The following is a 25,183-nucleotide window of genomic DNA, read 5'->3' on the forward strand; positions in this document are numbered from 1 at the left end:
ATAAGTAAAAGTTCTTCTGAAACTCATCTTTTAATAAATCGGTCTGTGACTCCAGTCTAAAGTCCAGTGTGCTAATTACCCTGAGTGTCGGGGGAAATGTGGCACTAATGACTTTAACTAAAGATACAGCTTCACATTTCTGTCACTGAGGATCTGATTAATAAGCAATTATACACACTCACTGGTTCTTTTAGTTCCTTTTTATTAATCCTGAAACAGTTAAAGAGGAGAACGCCTCAAAGCAGCGTCACACACCAGTGCGTGTGTTTTTATATTTCTAAATATATATTTTTAAACTTGTGCATGTGTTCTGTGAGAGCTGTGATCAGGTTTATGTTCACCATGTTCAAATGTGTCTTGGAAACAAAAAGGAGATTTTTGTAGGAGAACATTACATTTACACAAAACATCAGCATTGTTTATGTTTCCTTGACATTTTCACAGGGTTTTAATCAACAATTTCCCCACTAAAGTCAAACCAAAAGTTTTGTCAATATTTAAAAATATCCCTGTTTGCTGGAAATAATTTATATATACATAAAATGGGATTTGCATATGTAATTAATAATGATAATAAATTCATCAGTGATAATATAAACAGTATTACTGATACATACCTGAGAAGTTTCTGGTGGCGAGCATGGTGGTGAGAATTGCACCCTACACACACAACACACCACATTTAAAGGTAGGAAGACAATTAGCATTGAAAATGCTACAGATACACTACTATATTGTACTACTATATTACTATACTAATATACTATACTACTATACTACTATAAATACTATGGATATACTATTAGACTATACTACTATAAATACTACGGATATACTATTATATTATACTACTATAAATACTACAGATATACTACTATACTACTATAAATACTACGGATATACTATTATATTATATTACTATAAATACTACAGATATACTATTATACTACTATAAATACTACGGATATACTATTATATTATACTACTATAAATACTACGGATATACTACTATACTATCATAAATACTACGGATATACTACTATAATACTATAAATACTACGGCTATACTATTATATTATACTACTATAAATACTACGGATATAGTACTATACTATACTACTATAAATACTATGGATATACTACTATACTACTATAAATACTGCGGATATACTACTATATTATACTACTATACTACTATAAGTACTACAGATATACTACACTATTATACTATACTATTATACTATACTACTATAAATCCTATGGATATACTACTATACTATACTACTATAAATACTACGGATTTACTATACTATACTACTATACTACTTTCACTCACTCTAGCATCGCTTTACAAGATTCATTGTGTCTGAAAATGAAAAGTCCACAGTGTTTCCTTCAGCACAAAGTCAATGTAATGAATTTTATGAAAGATTTTTATGTAGAAGCTACATTAGCCTCATAGCTTCAGTACAAAGATAACGAACTCAGTCTCAGGAGAGAGTAAAAACATTTTCATTTCGGTTAAACTTAATGTTTCCTGCTATAGCTTCTTTCCTAATGATCATGTTGTTAATGTATTAAGTGGCGAGTGCTCAACCTGATAAAGTTTTTGTGATATCATTTCAATCTGATTCGTGTCTTTCATTTTTAGTATTTTGCCACATCAGTAAAAACCAGATGAATAAATAGGATTTATTGATTTATTTATTGTTTCAGCATTCGGTTTCTGATGCACAGAACTGACTGTACACTACACTGTGTTATTATATGGTTCGCTATAGGTCCGAAATTTCTCAGAAAAATAAAATTGCTTGTAAGCAGCGTGACGTGGTCCGTTATGGAGTCGGTTAATTATGCTGACTTTCTGATGCCACTAATGTATCTGAGCAAAGTTTCATTTCCACAGATTTACTGGTACTTTCTGTTCTGGTGTGTTGATGAGAAATGGTGGGGGTGGTCAAGTTAATACCACAGCTGCTTCGATATGAAAACTATTAAATGACACACACTACACTTGTATCAGCTGAAGGAGTGTATTTTGTGGTAAAGAGGAACACTAACCACGTATTGATTTTTTTGTGTGTAAAGTGTTTATCATGTTGGATAAATTCCTACTTCTGAGGTTGGTGTTTTCTCTTCAACACACTTCCTCCTTTAACACTGATGATGATGTTCAGTAATGGTGCTGCGTTACAAGGCTTTTAAAGCTTTTTCCTTACATTAACAGCATACAGTGGATTTTTCTCCAAAGACATTAAAAGCCTTCACACTTTGCGGTTGTGATCTGACCTTCAGCTTCCGGCGGGCGTTGAACTTCTTCAGACACTCCACAGTTTCCTGTCTGTGCATGCAGGAGGCCACGGTGGAGCGGTGCTGCAGAAGAGAACACACCCAGATTACAACCTCCTACATTAACATTCCTACTCTCACAAGCAATTTAAATCCTCTTGAATTAGACATTTTTACATAAGAAAGATTAGTACAAAACATGACTCGACACAGCCGCTAAGTGTAGGTTAAAATTAGAGGTTTAAAGTAAGATTACAAATGTTTGAGATGGAAATGAGGATGGATTTGGAAAGCATGAGGTATTTTTGAATGAAATGCGCAAATGTGAGACAGCGGTAATAAGGGGTAATAAACTCACAGAGATCCAGGGGTGTTTCAGTGCCTCGGCTGCAGTGATTCTCTTTGCTGGATTGATGGTCAGCATTTTATTAATGAGATCTTTAGCTTCAGGAGTGACCGTGTCCCACTCAGGAGAAGGAAACTACGCAGAAAATACCGATAAAATAACGCAAACATCACAACCTGGAGGACATCCATCCAAAACAGTAAAAGAAAAAGCTTTGTTCATTAATCTGCAGTCATTTTTATCTTTAGTGAAGGAAAAGCAGGTGACAATAAGGCTTTAGAGGTGTAAATGAGGTGAGAACCTGGTGTTTATTATAATGAAATGAAGGTCACTAACATCATAAGCTCCAGCTTTGATCTGCTGATAGAGTCGATGCTGATCTTCATCCCAGAACGGCGGATATCCAACCAGCAGAATGTAAAGAATCACACCTACGCCATGAAAGCAGCTTTCATTAGAGAATCATTAAAGGTTTATTCGGTTTATTAGAGTCCTCATTAATGTTTCCACCTGAAGATTAAATGAATCGATAAATTCCTCACAGCAAAATGAAGAAAAAACACCACAATCTGATGAGAACTAAAGAAGCTGGTGAAAGTTACAGTGATTAAACTACTGAAATTAGTTTTAAATTAAACTATACCTTTATCACTACACATATGTGTGTGTGTGTGTGTGTGTGTGTGTGTGTGAATTCCTCACCACAGGCCCACAGGTCCACAGCTTTACCATACGGATCTTTCCGTAACACTTCAGGTGAGAGATAACCCGGAGTCCCAGCAAAGCCTGCAATCATACAAACAGGAAGTGATGTCATCACTCAAACCTGGACACAGAGCCGTGCTGACTTGCCGCTCATGTACAGTGCTATTATTATGGGTAATGCACATCATACTTCACACACTGTATGAACACACTGTGCATGCTAGTGTGTGTGTGTGTGTGTGTGTATATATATATATATATATATATATCAGGTCTTACCGAACCACGCCTGCTGGTCTCCTTCTACTTCAATCGCCAATCCAAAATCTGCTAACTTCACCGCCGCACCTTTGGACTTGGACGCCAGGAGGAGATTCTCTGGCTAAACACACACACACACACACACACACACATACACACACACAGGTGAGGATCAAAAAATAGGAATTATGACAAAAGACTACAGTGAACATGCAAACGTAAAGCTTAGAAACACATGATAACTAGCGACAAGACTTCACAAGGAGACTGTTGTGGATAAAAATGACATGAAATAAACATGAGGGAGACTTAGTATGAGTAAAATGTAAGTTTATTGGTAATTCACAGGACTGGTGGATGCGTAGTCTGGAGGAGAGCGGGAGGGGGAAGAAAATGGGGTGCGTCCTGGGGACATGGGAAAGTCAGCAAAGGTGAAGTGAGAGGACCACTGAGAGTGGGGCGGACTGGTAGGTGAGAAGAGGGACGAATGGTCGGGGCCCGGATCAGAGAAGAGGACATCTCCCTCAGACTGAAAGCTGGAGGGGGGTTCTGGCTGTGTAGAGGCGTCAACACACACGTTCACGGGGCAGATTCTGTATCGGGGGGGGGGGAAACCCCGCATTTCCATTTCTAGAGGGGGTGCTGCGAAGATAGTTAAGTAGCACCATGATATCAGCAGTGAGATGCACAAGCTGATCCAGATCCAGATCCAGATCCAGTAAAGGAGAGAGGAAGGACTGACGATGGGCACCTAGACACACAGAAGCGGTTTTAGGCGGATATTTACACTTTAAACTTTAAGAGTACTACACTATGGTTTACTAGTCGAAGAGTCAAAAAGAAGTATAAGAGCTGAGGAGTACTGACACACACACACACACTCACACTCACTCTCGCACAGTCAAGGACGGGCATGTAGACATAAAGCACACACACATAAATAACTTTATAAGAATAATGAAAAGAAGTATTAAGATAGTACAAGACATTACAATATCTTATAATAATAGAAAAACTCTTTATAAAATACAGAATAGTAGGATATGTAGAACAGTAGAAGGGTAATATAATGATATTATGAAGTAGGAAGTACAGTAAACCGTTTTTCAAGCAGTATAACTATATATAAAAAATAGAGATATAGAGCAAATATGAAAATAAATTATAAACTAGAAATACAGAAAAATATAACTTACTCATAATTCAGATGGTGAAGATTCTTGTCTCGCAAGGAAGGCCTTAATTTTAAGAGAAAACCATGAGGAGCCATTTATAAGGGCAGCTGAGGGCAGCTAAGGGCACCCCCCGGGAGATAATAGTAAGACCAAGGTCACTCTAGATTGTTTTGTCTCTCCACTTTTGATTCTATGGGTAATTCAAATCCCTTGGTTTTGATTCTATGTGTAATTTGAAATCCCTTGGTTTTGATTCTATGTGTAATTTGAAAACCCCTGGTTTTGATTCTATGTGTAAGTTGAAAAGCCCTGTTTTTTGAGCTATTGGTAAGTGGAATAGCCCTTTTTTTGAACATAATAGTAAGGTAGATGAGCTCTTTTTTAACCCTATTGGTATTGATATCATAGTCTTCTTGAAACCTATGGGTTATTTACTGTGTAAATACAGTATAAATACTGGAGCTTAAGCTCAGGGTATCAGATCACTTCTGAGAATTCTCATCGGTGTGGATCTCGTGTGGTGGAACGGAACCAATAAAGCTGGACCCTTGCTTCTTCTCACTCACGGCTGGTGTTTTTTTTCTATCTTCAACTGGGCTCAGAGGTAGATGTGAATATTGGCTTCTAAGTTGAATTTTAAGTGTTTTCGGGTAATAGGCTAAATTTGAGCCAGCATTTGGCGACCCAGATGGGACTGGGCTAAGATCTATATGTCTGGAATCTCTCCCGTGGGACTTCGCTCTCTAAGCAACAGATAGGCTGTGTAGGAAGAAGGCATTGCAGACGCCTGTTATTTCAAAGCTCTGTTTTAGTGGTCTGTTGTTACGATTGGGAAGCCCCCGGGGTGGGAAGAAAGACTAAGTTGGTCTCCAAAAGAACCTTGAGTGAGTGAGAAGAGGTAAGAGAAGTGTAGATTGTAGAAGATTGTAATTTCGTAATTGTATAAGGTTCATAAGACCTTAGGAAATTGTATATGTGTTGTGTGAGTGAAAGTCCTGCAATACCGCTGGTGAAAGATTCCAGGTCTGATATAGAGGCAGGTGGAAAATGAGGCCTCAAACCCCAGATACCGGCCACTTGAGGTGGCGGCTGCTTGGTGGGGACCCCTAATACCGCTGGATTGAGTCCAGGTCTGGATAGAGAGGGGTATAAATCCTGGGCCCAGGTCCGGGTCGTGCAATACAGCGTGCCCGGTGTATGAATGGAATGTGTACTAACAAATGTGTGTGCTTATAATATATGTGCTTATAATATGAGTGCGGTGGGAGTTTTGGAGACAGGGAAAAATGTATTTATTAGTGCTCTGAACATGAGCTCCATACATAAAGAGATATGTGTGTTGGATAAAGCTTTAAATTAGTGTCGGGGAAAGTTGGGTTTAATTTATATGACTGTAAGCTTCATACATACGGAGTTGGTGTGGAGGTGCTTTATACTCTGAAAACTCATGTAATAAAATAAATAGGTGTAATAGTGTAATAGTGTGGAATACAATGTGTGTATGTGAGCAGGCCGGCGTTGTTGATAGAAAGGGGTGTATGTGTGTGTTCCTGTCTGTTCTTATCTGCTGCACGTCTGTGTGGAGGGAGGAAGGAAAAAAAAAAAAAAAAGGAAAAAAAAGGTGTATGTGTGCTCTGCAGAGCGCAGGGCATTGTGAGATATCTTGCGGTCTTCGTAATCCGGTACATACTTTCGGTGAGTCAGTGAGACTGTGTGTGTTATAATTAATTTGGTATCAATAACTGCTGTATGAGTGTTTTAAAAATTGGGGAGCAGTCAAGAACATTGTAAATATTTTAGACATCTTCCAGACTGCCCATTGTGTAGATAAGAACTTCTAGACCTGTAATATATTAAAACATATTCCCAGATTGTGTGATCCAGGGGAAAAGGAAGACTGAAGGTGGGAAAAAAGTGTGCATTTTCAGGCCCCAGAAGACAGTGTTAAGAAATGAGTGAGTCCGACGCTCGAAATGTGGAGGAGAAAGTCCATTTGGACCTTTCATTTATATTCCATAAATTAAGTTATAATAAAGGGTTTCTCTTTTATGATGTGTGAGCAGAGAGATAAAAAAAATAATAATAATAATTTGTCTATATTGCTCATTTCATTCAGTGCCTTGTCTATAAATCCCTGCAGAGATGTTAGGTATAATATTTGTAGTATTTTAGTAACTATTGTTATACAACTTGAAGTTAGTAAATTATAAAAAATTGTGTTCACAATTGTGGTAATTAAGTACATAACACTTAAATTCCTTTTAAATAATGTGGAAAAACTAGTTGGAACAACATGATTTTTATGAGTAATCAAGTTAAAAACTTGTGTTTATTATACAGATTATTAAATGAGTTTTAATTGAATACATTTGACTGTAGAGGAAAAGGTGATTTCTCCAACTCAGTGTGGTTCGTTGGTTGAAATTAATTTAAAGTTGTCATAACTCAAAAATGATTGGTGTTTTGCAAAACAGTCTGTGTGGTTCGCCTGAAAGAGTTTTATGTGTGTTTATTGTTTGTTTAGTATTATGGTGTTACTGTGCGTGTTCCAAGTTATGAGGGAGGGTCTCCGTCCGGCTCGGCTCCTCAGTCTCCTGGCATGACACCAGACTGGATTGAGACCGTGTTGCGCGGATTGTATACAGTTCCATATTTAGATTGTGTACACGGCTGGTCAGAAGCATGCGTGCCGGAGCTCCAAATCATTCTTTTAATTTTATTTTGAATTCCGTGTGTTTCCCTGTATGGAAACTGAATGAAAGTGTTTTGAGTTCCATGATGACGGTTATCTAAAATACAGAGCGCGCAAAAGAGAGAGAGCGCGTGCGAGAGATTTTTATTTTTTCCTCTTTTTCTTCCCCTTTTTCCAATCCTTTAGTTATCTCACACTCTACATTAAAGTCAAGGTGACTCAATATATATATATATATATATATGAGCGGAAATATATTCCTGTAAAAATTTAAATCAATCAGTATTTCTTGATGTTATCAGTCCGGAGAGAACTATAATGGTAGTTTATGTGTTGTGCCACGTCGTTTCTTTTGCACAGGCTTATCGGCATCCTTGCATGACTAATGATAAAATCGATCAGCTGATATGTGAACCTGTTCGTTTTGAGTGATGTACTTAACAAATTAATAAAAAAAAACCCTGAAAAGTAAAACAGACCCGAGGTTACAGTCTTTGGCTGATCACAATGTGGTATCAGGCTAGGTCACATCCACCCTGTTGAGATAATATTGAGCCAAAACATTTGGTTCTAGAGAGCACCCTACCTTCATGAACTGACTCGCTAACAAGAGCTGGAATAACCATAACTAATTTGTGTATCGGTGATTCCTATACGGGTACGTGTCTGTACATTGTTAAGCAGTGTAAGTGTGAATTCTTCTGGCGTGTGGTATTCATGTTGCATAATGAGGAATAATTTCTGCATATTTTCTCTTTAAATGCTGGTTATGTCCAGTGATGAGTAATTAGTAAAGATCAGATGGCCGTAGTAGTCTGCACATTTTTAACTCTCTGTAAGGTGTTGTACGCCGGTTACAGATGTGATATCTAAGTCCGTAACATTAGAATAAGGTGGTGATTACTTAATGTGGAATTCGGGTTTTGCAGGGAGTACGAGTAACTGGATTAGGCAGCCTTGCATAATGGTTCCTTTTGCCGACATGTTGTGCTGATGTGAGTTTGGGAGTTAGTTTAATTACAGTCCCTTCACAACAGTATAGTTTGAAGTGATTTGTTTCTCTTCGGAAACGTAGATTGGTGAATAGAATAAAGTAGTTGTGTAAATATGCAAATATATATATATATATATATATATATATATATATATATATATATATATATATATATATATGGGTGTGTGTATATATATATATATATATATGCTATACGGTGTGCTATGGATATGTCATACGAAGTATACGAGTTAGTATACGAGTTGCAATATTTAAATAATACAAAGCAATGGTCACAAACTCGAGGAATGGAGCATATACTGCACAATCTGTGAAGTGAATTGATAAATCGTTACACGGTAGCTGTGACCGAGCTGAGAACTAGATGCAGGTGTGTGTGATCTGGGAATTGCAGTCCATGGCAGCCAGCCATGTTTGTGGACCGCAGTGCAGGATGGGAAATGTGGTTTGTGACATGAGTAGATTTAACACTACCTTAATATGGTCAAGTACAGTTTAAATGAAATGGATACATTTATAGGACAAATCTTATGCCTTTCACAATTGGGCACTCAGCCAAGGTAACAACTTGGTGGTAAATTGAAACAAAGTTCACAGATGATAAATTTTATTTTAGACTAAGTTAAATACATATTCACATTCCTCCAAAGTGAGCAACATTCAAATGTCATGTATGAAGGATTTGAGTGATATTTTGAGTGTGGTACAGTTATAAGTTAATAAGAGACAAAGGGGTACATGCATGTCTACCATTTAGACTAAACACTATTGTGGTACACATGAAACCAAATTCACTAGGTTGGTTTGAATGAAAATTAGGGGATAGAAGTGACTAGAGGACTGTAAATACATAACTAGATCTCAACCTCATCTACTCTATTATTGGGATTATCACTCATTGGCGCAGATGGGAAATTAACGTTAGGTATTTTGTTTTCCTTTCTCAATATCTTTCTGGCAAATGAAAATCAGGAAGGGATAAGAATGTATCGTTGCCAATTGGGTTTGTATTTTTAAAGTCAACAGACTAGAACTATTTTACAGGTTAACTATACATGAGAGTGGAAGACCCCATTAAGAGAGGTGTTATTCGTTTGATTCGAGCAGTAGAGATTACTTTAGTAAATTTTTTAAATGATTTGATAGACCAACATTATTTAATCTCTGCAGCAATATTTCCTGATCCACTGTGTCGAGAGCCTTTTATAAATCGACAGACAGGGAAGTGCAGAAGGCACCGTGACATTGTTTTAGGACTTTCAAAACAGCGGTTGTGCTGATATGTTTATATGACCTTAGACTTTTTGCAGACTGATAACATGTCTTTGCATACTGATAACATAGAAATGGCTTTCTAAAAGGGACATAGGACAGGAGGCTTTGGGATTGGACTGTAATGATCTAATATAGTGGGATTTCCCTGGTTTAATAAGAAAAAAGTTGATTTCCAAATTTCTGGTATAACCTGTTGTCTAATGAAAGATTAAAATGATAAGTTAAAAGAGATGAAATAATATCAACTGCTAAGTTTAGAAATACAGACTGCACACAATCAGGGCCTTGTGATTTGTTCATATCGAACAATTTGAGTGCTCTGTAAACATCAGAAGTCCTAATACGTTAAAAACTGAACTCCTCATTTTGCGTTGTTTTTGAATGGCTTTCTGCTTTATTGAAATCAGTGTACAGTAAATTACTTGATAAATATTCACCGTTTTAATAGGCCTAGATCTGATGCATAAATTAAACATTTAATGATGGGTTTTGCAGTTGTGTGTTCCCAGTTGTCTGTCTCCAGTTTCCAAAGTAGACAGTGATGATGGCACCCCTCATCATGAACGCACTAACATACCTAGCACATTGTGGGCTACATAAGGTTGAAGCACGGCAAGTAACATGTATATTGTAATAAGCTAAAGTGAAGTATATTCATCCTGTGTCCTGTAAACAATATCTTCAATCCTCAGAAAAGGATGAAGGGACATGCCCACTTAGTCTAGCATTATTACAGCAAGCTGTGATAACAAATGCGATAGGTTTTGCAATACAACCCACCCACCCAGTAACCAATGTTTAAGGCTGGAAGAGGATGGTATTTTACACAAAAGTTGCACAGTCAACTAACTAGTCATCCTAGCAGCTCCATTATTTATAGTATGTTGTATATATAAATATATATATATATATATATTTATATATATATATATATATATATAAGATGTCCCAACTGTAACCCATTATTGATCAGTGCTTTTTCCAAGTGACTGCATGTGGGAGCTCAAGGCCGGAATGCTCCCCTTAACATTCCTAGATCAGTAGTACACCTGGAAGCGTCTCCTTCGGGGGCTGTGGGCTCCCCTGTGGTGTACTCCTCTGTGGTCATAGACTCCCTTGCACGCTCACAAGGCCGACAGGACATGATTGGGGTCATCCTCCGCCCCATAAAAGCACAACAAATGTTCCTGGACGATATCAAGTATGGTCTGCAGTGGATCACTGATTGCTCTCTACAGGACAAAAATCCTGAGATCTGGGTAGTCTTTGGACAAGCCTGACATTGGATGGACTTATGCTTTGCACCTGTACTATGGCTGGCAAACTACAACAAAGACTGTGTCTTACATGTGACTGAAGGGGTTGGGCGCTGCTGGGGGGGTCCCGGCTCAGGACTGTGGTTCGCTTACAGGGCTGTAGTTTATGTATTGAAAACATTGGATTTGGTGGCACAAGGATTGCCAGCACGGTGGAGATGCTCTCTTAGTGCGGATCACTGGGAAAATTGCTCTCTCACACATCGATCTTACATTCATCACACCAGGTCATTTCTATTTTGAAAGAACAGGATATGGGGATATGGGGTTAATCTATGTGCCACCCAAACTGAAATTCTTAAACCTATTAGTGTGCCTAACACACCAACTGTAGTGTTGTAGTGCCAAATTAATTCTGTGGAGCCAGTCACTGAGAACACTCACGATTGCCCGGCCGAAATTCATATTTCCTCGAGCTTAAAAGTTTCGGGTCTGAAATTTCACAAACATTATGAACACCTGATCTGCCCAATGGGCTGAATTAAAATCTATCACTACAGAGTGCAACCTGGTTAAGGGTAGAATTGTTCATATATATAAATATATAGATAAATACTGACGTTCAAGCCCATGGATTGTGTCATCTGTTTGGAGTTGTTTGAATGCAATGCAGTTGTAGAAAAAGCGTTAGATCGCTTTATTGAGAACGCCACTATCGAGCAAATAGGTTAATTGAATTCTGATGGTACCTTGTGCACTTTGCACTCAACGGTGGAGGATAACCTGAATGTAATGTGATATTTGTGCTCAAAATTTTTTTCCTTGACCAGGGATAGGTCTGGCATACCCTGATTTGTGTTTGATGTAATTTGTGCTGATACTAAACATATTTCGATAGATGCTCTACCTCTTGCACTAATGACCTATCACATGCAGACTAACAGCAATATGTATCTAACACCGCATGAAATGCTTACGGGTCGACCCATGTCTGTGTTTGTTCCTCATGATGGACTGCCGCTGGAATAATTGCAGATGAATCAAAAACATATATGAGACCACTAAACTATTATGTATGAAGCTATCTGTTCACAGTAGGAAGGATTTTGGAAATAGACAAAGGAATAGGATTTTGGAAATAGACAAACTAATCCCAGTGAAACACACAACAGATTCGGTTAGTAAGCCAGTGCTAAGCCAGAGCCATATCTCCCTGCAGTACTCGCCTGGTGTCCTACTGAAGATAAGCAGGATTGCGCCGGGTCTGTACCTGGATGGGAGATCTGCTGGGGAAAGCTAAGGTTGCTGAAGGAAGAGGTATTAGAGAGGCCAGCAGGGGGTGCATACCCTGTGGTCTGTGTGGCCTAATGCCCTAATGCCCCAGTATAGTGACGGGGACAGTATACTGTGAAAAGAGCAGCGTCTTTAATCTGCTTTAATTTAAAAGATGTTAATCTGAGGTTCGGACTGTCTGTGCTCATTAAAAATCCAAGCACACTTATGGTAAAGAGTAAGTGTATAACCCTGGTGTCCTGCCCAAATCTCCCCATTGGCCCTTCTGTATCATCCCTGTCACGATTTCCCCTTTCCCCGTCTGACCTTTTGCATGTTTCTGGATTACGTTATTGGATTACGTTTTGGATTTACCTGCCTGTGTCTATCTTCAATAAAACTGTTCAAACTGCGATTGCATCTATCCTCATCTTCCTTACGTCACGAGATGTGACAATCCCCTAATAATCTCCACCTCTGAACTGGCTACATCACTCTCTCCTCTCCACTAATAGCTGGTGTGTGGTGGGAGTTCCAGAGCCCTATGGCTGCCGTCACATCATACAGGTGGAGGATACACACTGGTGGTGGTTGCGGAGATCCCCCACCCCCCGACAATAGTATGTAAAGCGCTTTGAGTGCATAGAAAAGGAGACAGGACTGAAACCAAAACCAACACACGTGGCTACACAAACACCAACACATGCAGTAAAAACAAAACAACATGAGACTGGTGCTCATCACGCTGAGAAGCCCTCCAAATACTGCGAGGAAAAAATAATTTGTTGTATTTTTGTAAATCGAGACTCTGAAGGTCTCGAGGTCGTGAGCTGCCTAACTTAGCTAGTATTAATGAGATCAGGCTGTTAGTGATCGCAGGAGGGCATGGGGCAATATCAAATTTGCATATTCATGATTAATAATAGATGCTTGCATTTTTAATGAGGATAAATGTGGAGAGATGATTCTCAGCCATTTTCTGAGCATTAAAAACGTCTGGGTTACGCATGTAACCCTGTTCCCTGAGAAGGGAACGAGACGTTGCGTTTAGCATAACACTATGGGGAGCGCCTCTCGCACGTGACCGGTATCTGAAGCTTGTGTAAAATCATGCCTATTTATAGGCCTGCCATGATCAGGTGACGTGGCAATTAAGCGCATTGCGTGATATAAATATGGCACCTGTGAACCACGCCATCAGCCTCTATTATCTGAAGCGAAGACGCAATTCACAGGCCTGCCCTGGTATGACAAAGCTACGCAACGTCTCGTTCCCTTCTCAGGGAACAGGGTTACATGCGCAACCCAGACGTTCCCTTTTAAAGGGAACTTCGACGTTGCGTTTAGCATAACACTATGGGAACGAGAATACCCACTCCGTCATACTGAGGATATGGCCTGTTCAAAAAGACCCAAGCCTGAGGGTCACTGCAAGACACTCGAGCCCGGGTTGGAATGAACATCCAGGCTGTAATAATAAATGAATGTGTGTGGCGTAGACCACCCTGCAGCAGCACACACATCCTGTAAGGATACCCCTTTGGACAAAGCCTTCGCGGAGGCGACCACCCTAGTGGAATGAGCCCTTATGCCCAGAGGCATAGAGAGACTGCGTGCCTCATAAGCAATCGAGATTGCTTCCACTATCCAATTAGAGATGTGCTGCTTTGACACAGCACATCTACTGACCTCTACTGTCACCGCCAAAGCAGACCAGCAGCTGCTCCAACTTACGCCACTGGCCGGAGCGGTGGACGTAAGTACAGAGAGCCCTTACTGGACACAGCAGGTGCATCCTCTCTTGTTCTGCTGTGGGGAATGGAGGAGGGCAGAAAGCCTGCAACACCACAACGGTGGGCAGCTGATGTAGGCACCTTAGGAATATAATCCGGCATAGGATACAGGAAGGCCTTGGCTAATCCAGGGGCAAAGTCAAGGCAAGAAGGGGCAACAGCGAGAGCTTGTAGGTCTCCTACTTGCTTGAGAGATGTCAGGGCCAGCAGAAGAGCTACCTTCAGAGTCAGAAGCTTCTCAGAGGCTGACCCTAAGGGCTCAAATGGGGTCCCTGACAGACCTTCCAGGACCACAGAAAGGTCCCAGGAAGGTATGCGCGGCCTGCAGATGGGCCTCAGCCGCCTGACACCACGCATGAACCTCAAAGTTAGAGGATGTTGCCCCACAGAGGCTCCATCAACGGGGGCATGGCTGGCCGAAATGGCGGCCACATAAACCCTGATTGTAGAAGGAGCCCACCCCGCTGAGAAATGTTCTTGTAAGAACTACAGGACTGTAGCTATTGTGCAGTTCACTGGGTCTACAGTGGAATGGGAATCTCTCAAGGAGTGCCATCTCGCAGGGATATTATCTCTCAGAACCATATTCAAGCTGGCCAGTAAGGTGCTACTAGCAGAAGACATAGACTGTCTTGGCGAACTCTCGCTAGAACTTGTGGGAGCAGAGCGATGGGGGGAACAGCGTACAGATGTGACCTCGGCCACATGTGCACCATGGCATCGAGCCCTAATTGTGCGGGAGGCGTGAGGGCGAACCACAGTGGGCCGTGTGGTGTCTCCTCGGAGGCCAGCACATGCGATCCCACTTGGCCAAACCTCACAATATGGACTCCACCACTTGTGGATGGAGCCACCCTGCTCCAGATGAGGGCCGCACCAGAGACCGTGAGCTGGACAGCAGTCTAAGACCGCGCTCCAGCCCATGAGGGAGGTGTCTGTCATTACCGTCTTGCGCTAAGGAGACACCCCTAGAGTGTGCCCAAGGCTAGAAACCGGGGACACTCAAATTCTCAGAGCACGTAGGCATCGCCGCGTGACACTGATATTCTTTAAGGTTTCATCCTTGGACGAAACCCCCAACTTCTCAGCCGACACTGAACGGTCTCCTGTGCAGTAGGCCCATAAGCGCCAATAGTCTCCCAAGATCCAGCTTTATCTTGCTCAGTGTTGATAGGATTGACCCTACGCATGTTGGGGATAGAAACGCCCTCATCGTAGTAGAATCCTTATAACCCCTAGAAAAGTTGTCCACTGCACTGGGGAAAGCATACTTTTCTGAGATTCAACCTGAGCCCCAAGTTCTTCATGTGGGCAAGAACAACATCTTGATGTTGAACCGCCAGTTCCCTGGATCATGCTAGTATTAACCAGTCATCCAGGTAGTTTAGTACACGGATACCCTGGAGTCACAATGGAGCCAGAGTGACATCCATGCACTTTGTGAAGGTGCGAGGGTATAAAGCTAGCGATATTTCTATGTGGAAATATGCACCTTTTAGATCTATTGTCACAAACCAGTCCTCAAACTGAATCTGTGGAACGATAAGTTTGGGTGTCAGCATCTTGAACCTGTATGTCCGAAGAGTACAGTTCAGATGACGCAGATCTAAAATTGGCCGCATACTCCTATTTTTTTGCGGACCAGGAAATAACGGCTGTAAAAACCTCCCTCCATCAGGGAACGAGGTACATGTTCTATGGCCCCTTTGTCCAAGAGGGATCTTACTTCCTGTGCTAACGTCGGGCTCTGGTCTGTGCTGACTACTGTGGTGAGCACACCTCTGAAAAGGGGGGGTCGAGCTATAAACTGGACCCGGTAACCCTGTTCTACGGTAGACAGAACCCATGGAGACACATTTGGCAGTAGTTTCCACGCTGCCAGATGGTCTTTTAGTGACGTTTACTATTCCACATTCTATTGGAGGGAAAGCATCAGATTTTCATTGCCCTGTGACAGCTTGCTGACCAGAGAACACTGAAAACTTGGGACAGCCTTGGCTAGGGGAGGCCCTACAGTAGCACTGGGGGCTACTTGCCCTAACAACCTCAAATCCCCTGATACGTCCCTCCAAGGCCCCTCAGGACCGCTCTTCTTTGCCTGCTTGGCCTTTATGACCATTCTCAGATCAGGCCTAGTAGCAGGCCGCGACTGTGGCTGCCCGGTTCCCCTGGCTGTCTGCGGGGGTTGGCGGGCTGCCATACTCACCTTCTGGGTCTCCCTCACACTAGTGCTGGCCCGGGCTCCACTCGTGGATACCCGGGTGAGCTTGAGACAACAGGGAAGGAACTGGCTGAATGCCGCCATATGTCGAGCTGACTCAGCAGGTCTGCTTGGTAAGGCTTCAACACTGTCATTGTCTGCAGTGACCCACAAGCAAGACTACTACTGCATAGGCCTTGCCCACCAATGCCACGGTGGCCTTACACGGTGGTTTTGGCAAAGCCGGCCCCCCTAATTACCTGCCGTCGATGGAGAGAGGTAGCTCGCAAGCGCCTCCTCCAGCTTCAGCATAGCTAAATAGCCATGCCGTTCATTCCCCACAATGGCCGAATAATCCAACATCGTGGGGTTATACATACGGCTTATGCATGGTTTTCCCCCAGAAGCCTGATATTTTGTCATACACTTCTGGAAGAAAGGGGAGTTTCTGCAGTGTGAGAGAGTTACTTTCACTGGGGAGAAAAAGGCTCATCCAGCCTTAGTAATCACTTCAAGCAGCTTTTTATATGCTGCTCTCAGTTTTTAGCACATCCTTCTGGCTCCTCGGCGTCAGAGAGGAATTATTACTTTTATTTTTGTGTGTGTGGGTTGTTTTTTTTTTCCCTTTCGCTTTCCATAGCGGAAGGAGGAGTCGTGACGCGAGCTCCAAAATCCAAAAGCCGAACCCGGAAGACAGAGCAAGAGATAGAGCAGCGCTCGTATCCCTCTTCCGTATCCATAAGCGATCCCCCGAACCTGAGACGGCTTGCTGCCTCGGCAGCGGCCGGCCCATATCCGCGAGCCTCCGAAACCCAACTCGCTCCGGCTTCCAAGAAGAGCGCAAATCGCGAGCCGAGCTGCTTAATGTAGGCATTACCATGCGCAGTCTCTCGAGGCTGTCATCACATGCTGCACTCCTAAACACTTCACCCAGAAAGTGTGCACTATTCCCCGTGATGAAACGGGAGCAAGCCGTAACACACTTCCTGAATTCTCTCACTCATATTTTTCTCTCTCGCTCATTCCTTTTTTTTTTCTTCTCTTTTTTTAAAGGGATAGAAAAGTTCTGAGATTTTGAGAAAAGATAGCGAGGAAATGAAGCGTCTTTTTGGTTCTTTACACAAACAATTGATATGCAGTCTTTCGCTGAAGATAATAAGGCTGATGGCGTGGTTCACAGATGCCATATTTATATCACGCGACGTGCTTAATTGCCACGTCACCTAATCATGGCAGGCCTATAAATAGGCATGATTTTACACAAGCTTCAGATACCGGTCACGCGCGAGAGGCGCTCCCCTCGTCGAAGCTCCCTTTGAAAGGGAACATATTTAACAAGTTTACAAACATATTTAACTTCATTTATATTGATGAGTATTTTGATTTAAAATCTACCTTATGTTACTCGCTGATTTATTTTACCCTCTTGTTTTTATTTTACCCTCGCCTTCAGACTTAACATCTCCTGATTTCATTTTCTGCTCCGTGGATCATCGAGAAAAATCCTAATAAAGATGACAACTGCATGAACAGGTTATTTTTAGGCTTTTATCATTAGGATGAGTCCACACGTCATCTCTATGATATTATTGATGAGAGATATTTACAGTACGATTCCACTCTGAGTGAAAAATCCAGCGTTTTTGACCCTGAATAGAAGAGAAGGCTTAAACCCAGTGAAGATAAATGCAAATAAAATATGATTCAGATTGTGTCGAGGTGGCCGCCCACGCAGTTCCCACACACACCGCTCATTTTCATCCCGGTTCACTTTTACTCCCACGTCCATTCCACTGAGCATTTATTAAAGCCTCAAACTGAGACATGTGAAATAATACAGCTCATTCAGACACGCTTAGCACACATTTTCATGTGAATGAACTTCTCAGACATGTGCACTTTATTCCGTCTTCTTCTTTACCCAACAGTTCTGCGTTATATAAAGTCAGCTCGAGGTTTATCAGGGACGAAAAAGCGATACGCTATACGTACAAACGTCAGTAACATTGTAATTACAGGCTTTAGTCATGTGAAGTTGACTTCTTAACATCTGATCATATTATAAAATGTCGTATACAGTGATTTGCATAAGGATTGATTTTTCTACATTTTCTAGCACAACAACCTGGAATTGAAATGCATTGATTTGGGATTTTATGCCACTGATATAAATGGTCTGCACTTATATAATAATATATACTAATATATACTTATAGATACTTATATATTTGATATAAACACAAAGTAGGACATAATGTCAGAATATTGGACAGAATATTCCCCCTTTACATTTTTAGACACTTAGCAGCGTTACAACTTGGAATTATAATGAACTTAATTGGGAAATGTCATGTTAGTGATTTACACAAAGTCTCCCCGGACTCTTTTTGTGATAATGATGAGTTCTGATGGCATTTGGATTGCATTTGGTTGCATTGGACGTTATTAATTTCGGATCTAAAGCTCAGTATATTAACACGATAGAGACTTTCTTTTAGTTTTCTATTTGTAAATAATTAAAACAAGTGTTAAGAATATTACACTATATATATATATATATATATATTACACTATATATATATATGTATATGTATATATATATATATATATATATATATATATATATATATATATATATATATAGTGAAACGATATAGAGATATATATATAAAGAGAGAGAGAGTGACAGAGTGAGAGAGAGAGAGAGAGAGAGAGTGACAGAGGGAGAGAGACAGAGACAGAGTGACAGATAGTTAGAGAGAGGGAGAGACAGAGATTGAGAGAGAGAGACAGAGAGAGAGTGACATAGGGAGAGAGACGGAGAGAGAGAGAGAGTGACATAGGGAGAGAGACGGAGAGAGGGAGAGAGACAGTGAGATTTGAGATTTCAATACCTCTTTATTTAATCAAAACAGAGTTATCTACAGCTCGATACTCTGTATTTCCAAAACACAGAGAAAATAAATAAATAAATAAATAAACAAAATAAAAGCAAAAACATGATTTAACCCAACACAGTCCCATAAAGAAGAGCATTCTCCACAACTGACCATAAAACATCTTTGAGATACATACGCTTGTGAACTCCTCTACATTATTTGTAGTTCTATAGAACGCAAAGTCGATTTTTAATGTGGCTTTCAACATTCGAACAAAAACCGTGTTTACATCAAAATAGAATAGAATCTATATTTTATTTCTTCTGCTAAGGTAGATTGCCATTTTTGCTTGACCTAATACAAAATTAAATAACTGACATTTCACTCTCCACTGTTGACTGTATCTAAAACCAAGAATAAACAAATGCTTAGAAAACTTTTCTCCAAACATCATGAACACTCGTTGTAATAACTGAAACAAGGTGCATAATCTGTTGCACTCAAAAAAGCAGTGATAAACTTTTTCCCTCTGTAAACAAAAAGGACAGTTATCACTTACACTGGGGTTAATAACAGAAATAAAAGCATTGACAGCCACAATACCGTGTAAGATTCTCCACTGTAAATCTCCAACCCTTTAAGTCAACAGTGGTTTGTATAGCGTTCTCCACGCAGGTCTGACCTCACTGTCAAGCCCTAGATGAGCTCTCCAAGGAGTGTCAGCCCTACCACTTAGTTTACCTTTGTTTAAAACTTTAACAAACAAAGTATACATAACTTTTCCCCCATGACATCCAACCTGTTTGCAAGAGTCTCTCTAGACTCCAACAGTTGACCCGTATAGTCTTTAAAATCAGGAAAAAGAGTCACTTCAGGAAAAGATTCATAAGCAGTTGGTTGACAGTATCCGTTACAGTAGTTGTTCAGCAGAGAAAGTTCAGTTTTTGTGAGCTCACCCTTCCAAGTGTTGAGCAGTTGACTTATGACCCAGATGGATGTAATTCTCACATGAGAGGCCAGACCTGCAGTGTCAATCAAGTTAGGTCCACATCGCTCAACCACATGTCCTAGTGTAACAATGCCAGCTGAACAGAACAACTGCATCATGAAGGGTCCTGCTATGCTCTCCACGTTGAAGCAAGTCCCATGCACCACTGGCTCTTTCAACAGCCATGATAGGGACTCACAGCCTGTTTTTCTCCATTTATGGAACATCCCCCACACAGTAAACAGTCCTTGGTAAAACTTTGGGAGTTTGTACAGTTTGTGAGCACTCAGGTCCATCAACCACAATAACTCAGCAAGACCCAAATTCCGGCCTTGGGTCAATATGGTTCGGGCTAAGGGTCTCCAAACAAGGTCTCTGGGCCCAACAATAAGCTTTTGAATAAACTGGAGTCAGAAGGTCGCGTCCCTGCTGGTGAGCTGAAAGAGACCCTGTCCTCCTTCCTCTTTTGGTAGAAACAGTACGCTCTGCAGGACCCAGTGCAAACGGTCCCAGAAAAAGTCCACTAGCACTGCCTGTACCTTAGCCAGCAGTTGTGCTGGAGGGTCTACACATGATAATCGGTGCCACAGCATAGATGACACCAAGTTGTTGATCACTAGTGTACGACCCCTGAAAGACATTTGTGGCAAGATCCATTTCCATTTTTTTAAGATGTCCTTCAACCTTCTCTAAAACACTGTCCCAATTTTTACTCATAAAAGTATCATCTCCAAGATAAACACCAAGATATTTAAAACCACCCTTGTTCCAACTCAGCCCAGCAGGTAAAACAAGTTTCTTGCTTAACTCATCACCGATAGTTACGGCTTCACTTTTTCCTCAGTTAATTTTAGCAGAGGACACTACACCAAAATCATTAATATTTTCTACAAGGGTGTCAATATCTTCTTGTTTCTTGATGATGACAACAACATCGTCGGCATAAGCAGATATTTAAAAACTGTTTCACATCCAGGATGGTTTACACCTGAAAGAGACCGTCTTAATCAGTGTAGGAGAGGCTCTATGGCCAAGGAGTACAGCATACCAGATAATGAACAGCCTTGTCTGACTCCTCTCTGGACCTTAAAGGGAGTGCTTAAACCACTGTTGACCTTTAAAATACTCTCAATGTCACTGTACAAGACTCGAATCACGTTTATAAAACGAGAGCTGAACCAAAACACAAAACGTTTACCACAAATACTGATATTCAACCCTGTCAAAGGCCTTTTCCTGATCTAGTGAAATCAGACAGCTTTCACAGCCCAATTAATTGGAGAGGTCCAAAACATCACGAGTTAGGATGATGTTATCAGATATCAACCTGTTGGGTATACAATAAATCTGGTCAACATGAATGACATGCTCCATAACTTTTCTCAGCCTCATGGCCAACACCTTTGATAAAAGTTTGTAGTCAGTACAGAGAAGAGCCACTGGTTGCCAGTTTTTAATCTCTTGTAAATGTTTTTTAGGGAGAAGAGTAAGGATTGCTCTCCTGCAGCTCAAAGGTAGTTGTCCTTTGTTCAAGCTGTCTCTGAGAACAAGCAGTAGATCGCCTTGATTAATTTAGTAAGACATCCCTTACTAGCTCCATGTGGTTCTGGGTGGTTTCTATCTAATATTGCATTTGCAGTGCAATTAAAATCACCACCCAGGAACATGTATCCGTCATCACCACAATTACTAATAACAGTATTTAGTGTTTAAAAAAAACACCCTTTCTGTGCCTACAGTTGGAGCATATAAATTGATAAAAATCAATTTTACATTTTCAAATACAGCTTGTATTTTTAACAAGCTACCCTCAATGATTTCATCAGTAACACAAGAGATAGGTAAAAAGTCTCTAGAAAACAAGATGCCAACTCCACCGCTGTTACTGCTCTTATGACTGAGAAATATTTCCCCATCCCATTACTTCTTCCATGCAGTTTCATTATCAGCTGTGCTATGTGTTTCTTGTAAGAAGACGACATTTAGTTTTTGAACCTTAAAGCTGAAAAGGGACGCTCTCTTCACATCCTCTCTGGCACCATTAATATTTAAGGATCCCAGCTTTATGTCACACATAGCAAATGTAAAGCTGCATTCAAACAAAATCGTGAGGTTAACACAAAATAAGGAAAAGCAAAACATGAGACACTTAACCATCATTCAATATTTGCTCTCTAACTTTTGTCATCAGTTTTTTGAGACGAAACACTTCTTGGTCTGTAAAGGTTGGTTGGCCGGTGCATTCTGTATTTTTCATATACAGTCTAACAGAGTCAAGGAACAATTTAAAATCTGGGAAAAACTTTAACTGATCTCATGCCTTTTGTCCTATGTAAAAAAGACTGAATTCTGGCAAAGGAGTAAGCACCCTCCACCTCCATCTGTGAGTCTCCATTTATATCACGTTCCTCACTTTCACCCTCTTGTGTGTTTGTAAAACCATCCTCTGACTGAGATGAACAGCTCATTGGATTAGTCTTCGACACTTTTGCAATTTGTTCAGTGTTTGATTTATTTTCTGGGTTTTTCCTCTTGGTGGATAATTTAGAAAGATCAGCATCCATTAAAACATCTTCCAACATTTAAGTCCGCTTCTAAACCATCTTGTGCTTTTGTTCACTTTGTTTACCCATTAAGTTTTCCATCACCTAATTCTCCTGATCGCAATTATCTCAGGATTCTCCCCGCGAAGCCTGCATGATTCTCTACGGTTCATCCGGTACCGAGGCTCCGCTTTCAGCTCCAATGGACAGTGGTTCCTCTGCTTTAGCAGCTGGCCAGTTCTCACCTACTCTTTCCAGGCATGAGCGAATCACATGCCCTACAGCTCCACAGCCAAAACATTGCATCGTTTCTGATGTTACATGCACGGTCTAATCAAAGTCATCGATTTTAAACTTAAACACCAAGTTCAATTCTCCGTCGCTCTTTTCAAGAATCATATGAACCTGTCTCCTAAAAGACACGACGTGTTTAAGGTGAGGAGATTTACAGCTGATGGGAATCATCTTTATCGGAGACACTGGTTTTCCGTGTTGCTCCAGCTCTTTTTCCAAAAGCTAATTTTTAAGAAACGGGGGCACATTCAAAATAATGACCTTTTTAGCAGGTCTTACTGGAGACAAAACTGATATGTAGGAACCTTTAATCACTACTCCGTTCACAAGTAGCTGATTTACTTTGTCCATATTGTCTAGAAAAATCACAACGGCGCTCTTCATTCTAGACACAGATTTAATACTTTCAAACCCAGCAATCTCACCGACTGCTAATCTACACTCCTCTACCGAGCACCCATCAGGTAGAGACAGTTTAATAGCATGTCGGCACGTCAGTTTGTGAAAGTTAAACTGTTCACCTGCCGCCATGCTGACTGGCCACGCCGGCAGCCGCCGACTCCACCAAACACACAAAAATAAACCCCACCTTAAGAAAAAAAAAGAGGATCAGAAAATTCACAAACTTCAACACGCTCACTCCCAACACTTACTCAGAAAGAGAGAGATAATAGAGAAAAAAAGATTAAAGATTAAAGAGTCTAAGGAAAGACAAATGCTCTCACACACACAGCTTTCATGCTAACCACACCCACTCCCAGCATACACCAGAGAGAGAGTGACAGAGAGAGAGAGAGAGACAGAGTGAGAGAGCGAGACAGAGTGAGAGAGAGAGAGAGACAGAGTGAGAGAGAGAGATGTAAGATTGTGTATGTTTTATTTTTTATTTCTTATTATTCAGTTGTGTATGATGTGTAAATGTCTTTGCTGTTTCAGCCAATCAGAAAACACTACTGGATTTCAGGTGAAATTTCGTTGAATCTTGTTGGAGAAATATAATTTGAGAAACTTTAATTTTGTGTTTGATGTGAGCAGAAGATCATCTCTTTTGTGTGTGTGTGTGTGTGTGTGTGTGTGTCACAGCACTTCTGCGTGGCCCATGTGGAGGAGTAATGGAACATATTTCCAGCCCACACACACACACCGCTCGGCTAATTACGCTATTTCCCCGTTAGTGGCGACGTTCGCATCACCTCCATTTCATGGGACGGTGTGATGGAGCGAGTGCAGCGTAGGTTTGTGTTAATGCTCTGATGGAAATGACTGAGGTCAGGAGCTCTCAGAAACACAGGAGAGTACAATACATGAATAAAAAGTTCCGTCTGAAATACCGTGACGTTCATAAAGCATTGACATCTCCCGAACTGCCAGACTAAACACACACACACACACACACACACACACACACACACACACTGGGAAGGAACCTCACACTGATCTGCATGATTTCATCTCATTACCATCTACCATGTAGGTAGCACGGTAAAGAAACTGAAGTGTGTGTTCTGTTGAGTTGAATCTGACCTGAAACACCTTGTCATAAATGCCTCTGAGAAGCATAACAAGAAGCCAAGAAATCAATTCGGGTCTCTTTCTGGCAAATGGACAACCTTCAGCATCTGAAATCTATGATCGTGGAACTGTGACAGCGCAGAATGGAAGCTCATGTCCTTCAACACAGCCATCTTTATAGCTAGTGTTTCTTCTCATTACTTGTTATGAGGATTCTCCTGGAGCTTGAGATCAGACAGTGACATACACCCCACAGCACCGAATGTGCTTGTTCACACAACAGAATTCCCAATTTCAAGGATTTTATGGAGCACTTGAAAGGAGGTTTTGGAATGAAAGCTCCATGATGATCATCACATGCCTGCTGTTGATGTCTGGGCTTTCCAGCTAAAACGTATGAAGGTCCAGTTTCATGAAATTCCTCACACATTCCGGATCAGCAACTAACACGACTGAATGATAGTAGTTACCTTTTAAAGATTAGTGACTAGTTTACATTTATATAAATAAGACGGTGTCAAGTGTTTATGTTTTGTTTTGTAGTGTCACGTCACATTGCGTCTCTTGATGAGTTTTCATCATCAACAAGTCATGATGTCATTTCCAGTCATTTCCACTGACCAGTCAGAGCATGTTTCAGCTCATTTAAAGTATGTGGAAGAGGGTAGATTGCGTTTTTTCCCCCGAG

The 25,183-nt window shown here is 40.9% G+C and overlaps 1 protein-coding gene across 3 annotated transcripts in view; it reads right to left on the reverse strand.

Moving 5' to 3' along the window:
• The window catches only part of camk2a (calcium/calmodulin-dependent protein kinase II alpha), a 60,498-nt gene that overhangs the window by 8,851 nt on the left and 26,464 nt on the right, over positions 1-25,183 (reverse strand). For all 3 annotated transcript variants that reach the window (XM_053648453.1, XM_053648452.1, XM_053648454.1), the window contains 6 exons: positions 3,620-3,722; positions 3,338-3,421; positions 2,972-3,066; positions 2,648-2,770; positions 2,290-2,373; positions 618-660 (listed from right to left, as the gene is read on the reverse strand). In XM_053648453.1, coding sequence (XP_053504428.1) covers positions 618-660; positions 2,290-2,373; positions 2,648-2,770; positions 2,972-3,066; positions 3,338-3,421; positions 3,620-3,722 — 532 coding nt within the window. The remainder of the gene's footprint in view (positions 1-617; positions 661-2,289; positions 2,374-2,647; positions 2,771-2,971; positions 3,067-3,337; positions 3,422-3,619; positions 3,723-25,183) is intronic.

Source organism: Ictalurus furcatus, chromosome 18 (assembly GCF_023375685.1).
Source record: "Ictalurus furcatus strain D&B chromosome 18, Billie_1.0, whole genome shotgun sequence".
Lineage (NCBI taxonomy): Eukaryota > Metazoa > Chordata > Actinopteri > Siluriformes > Ictaluridae > Ictalurus > Ictalurus furcatus.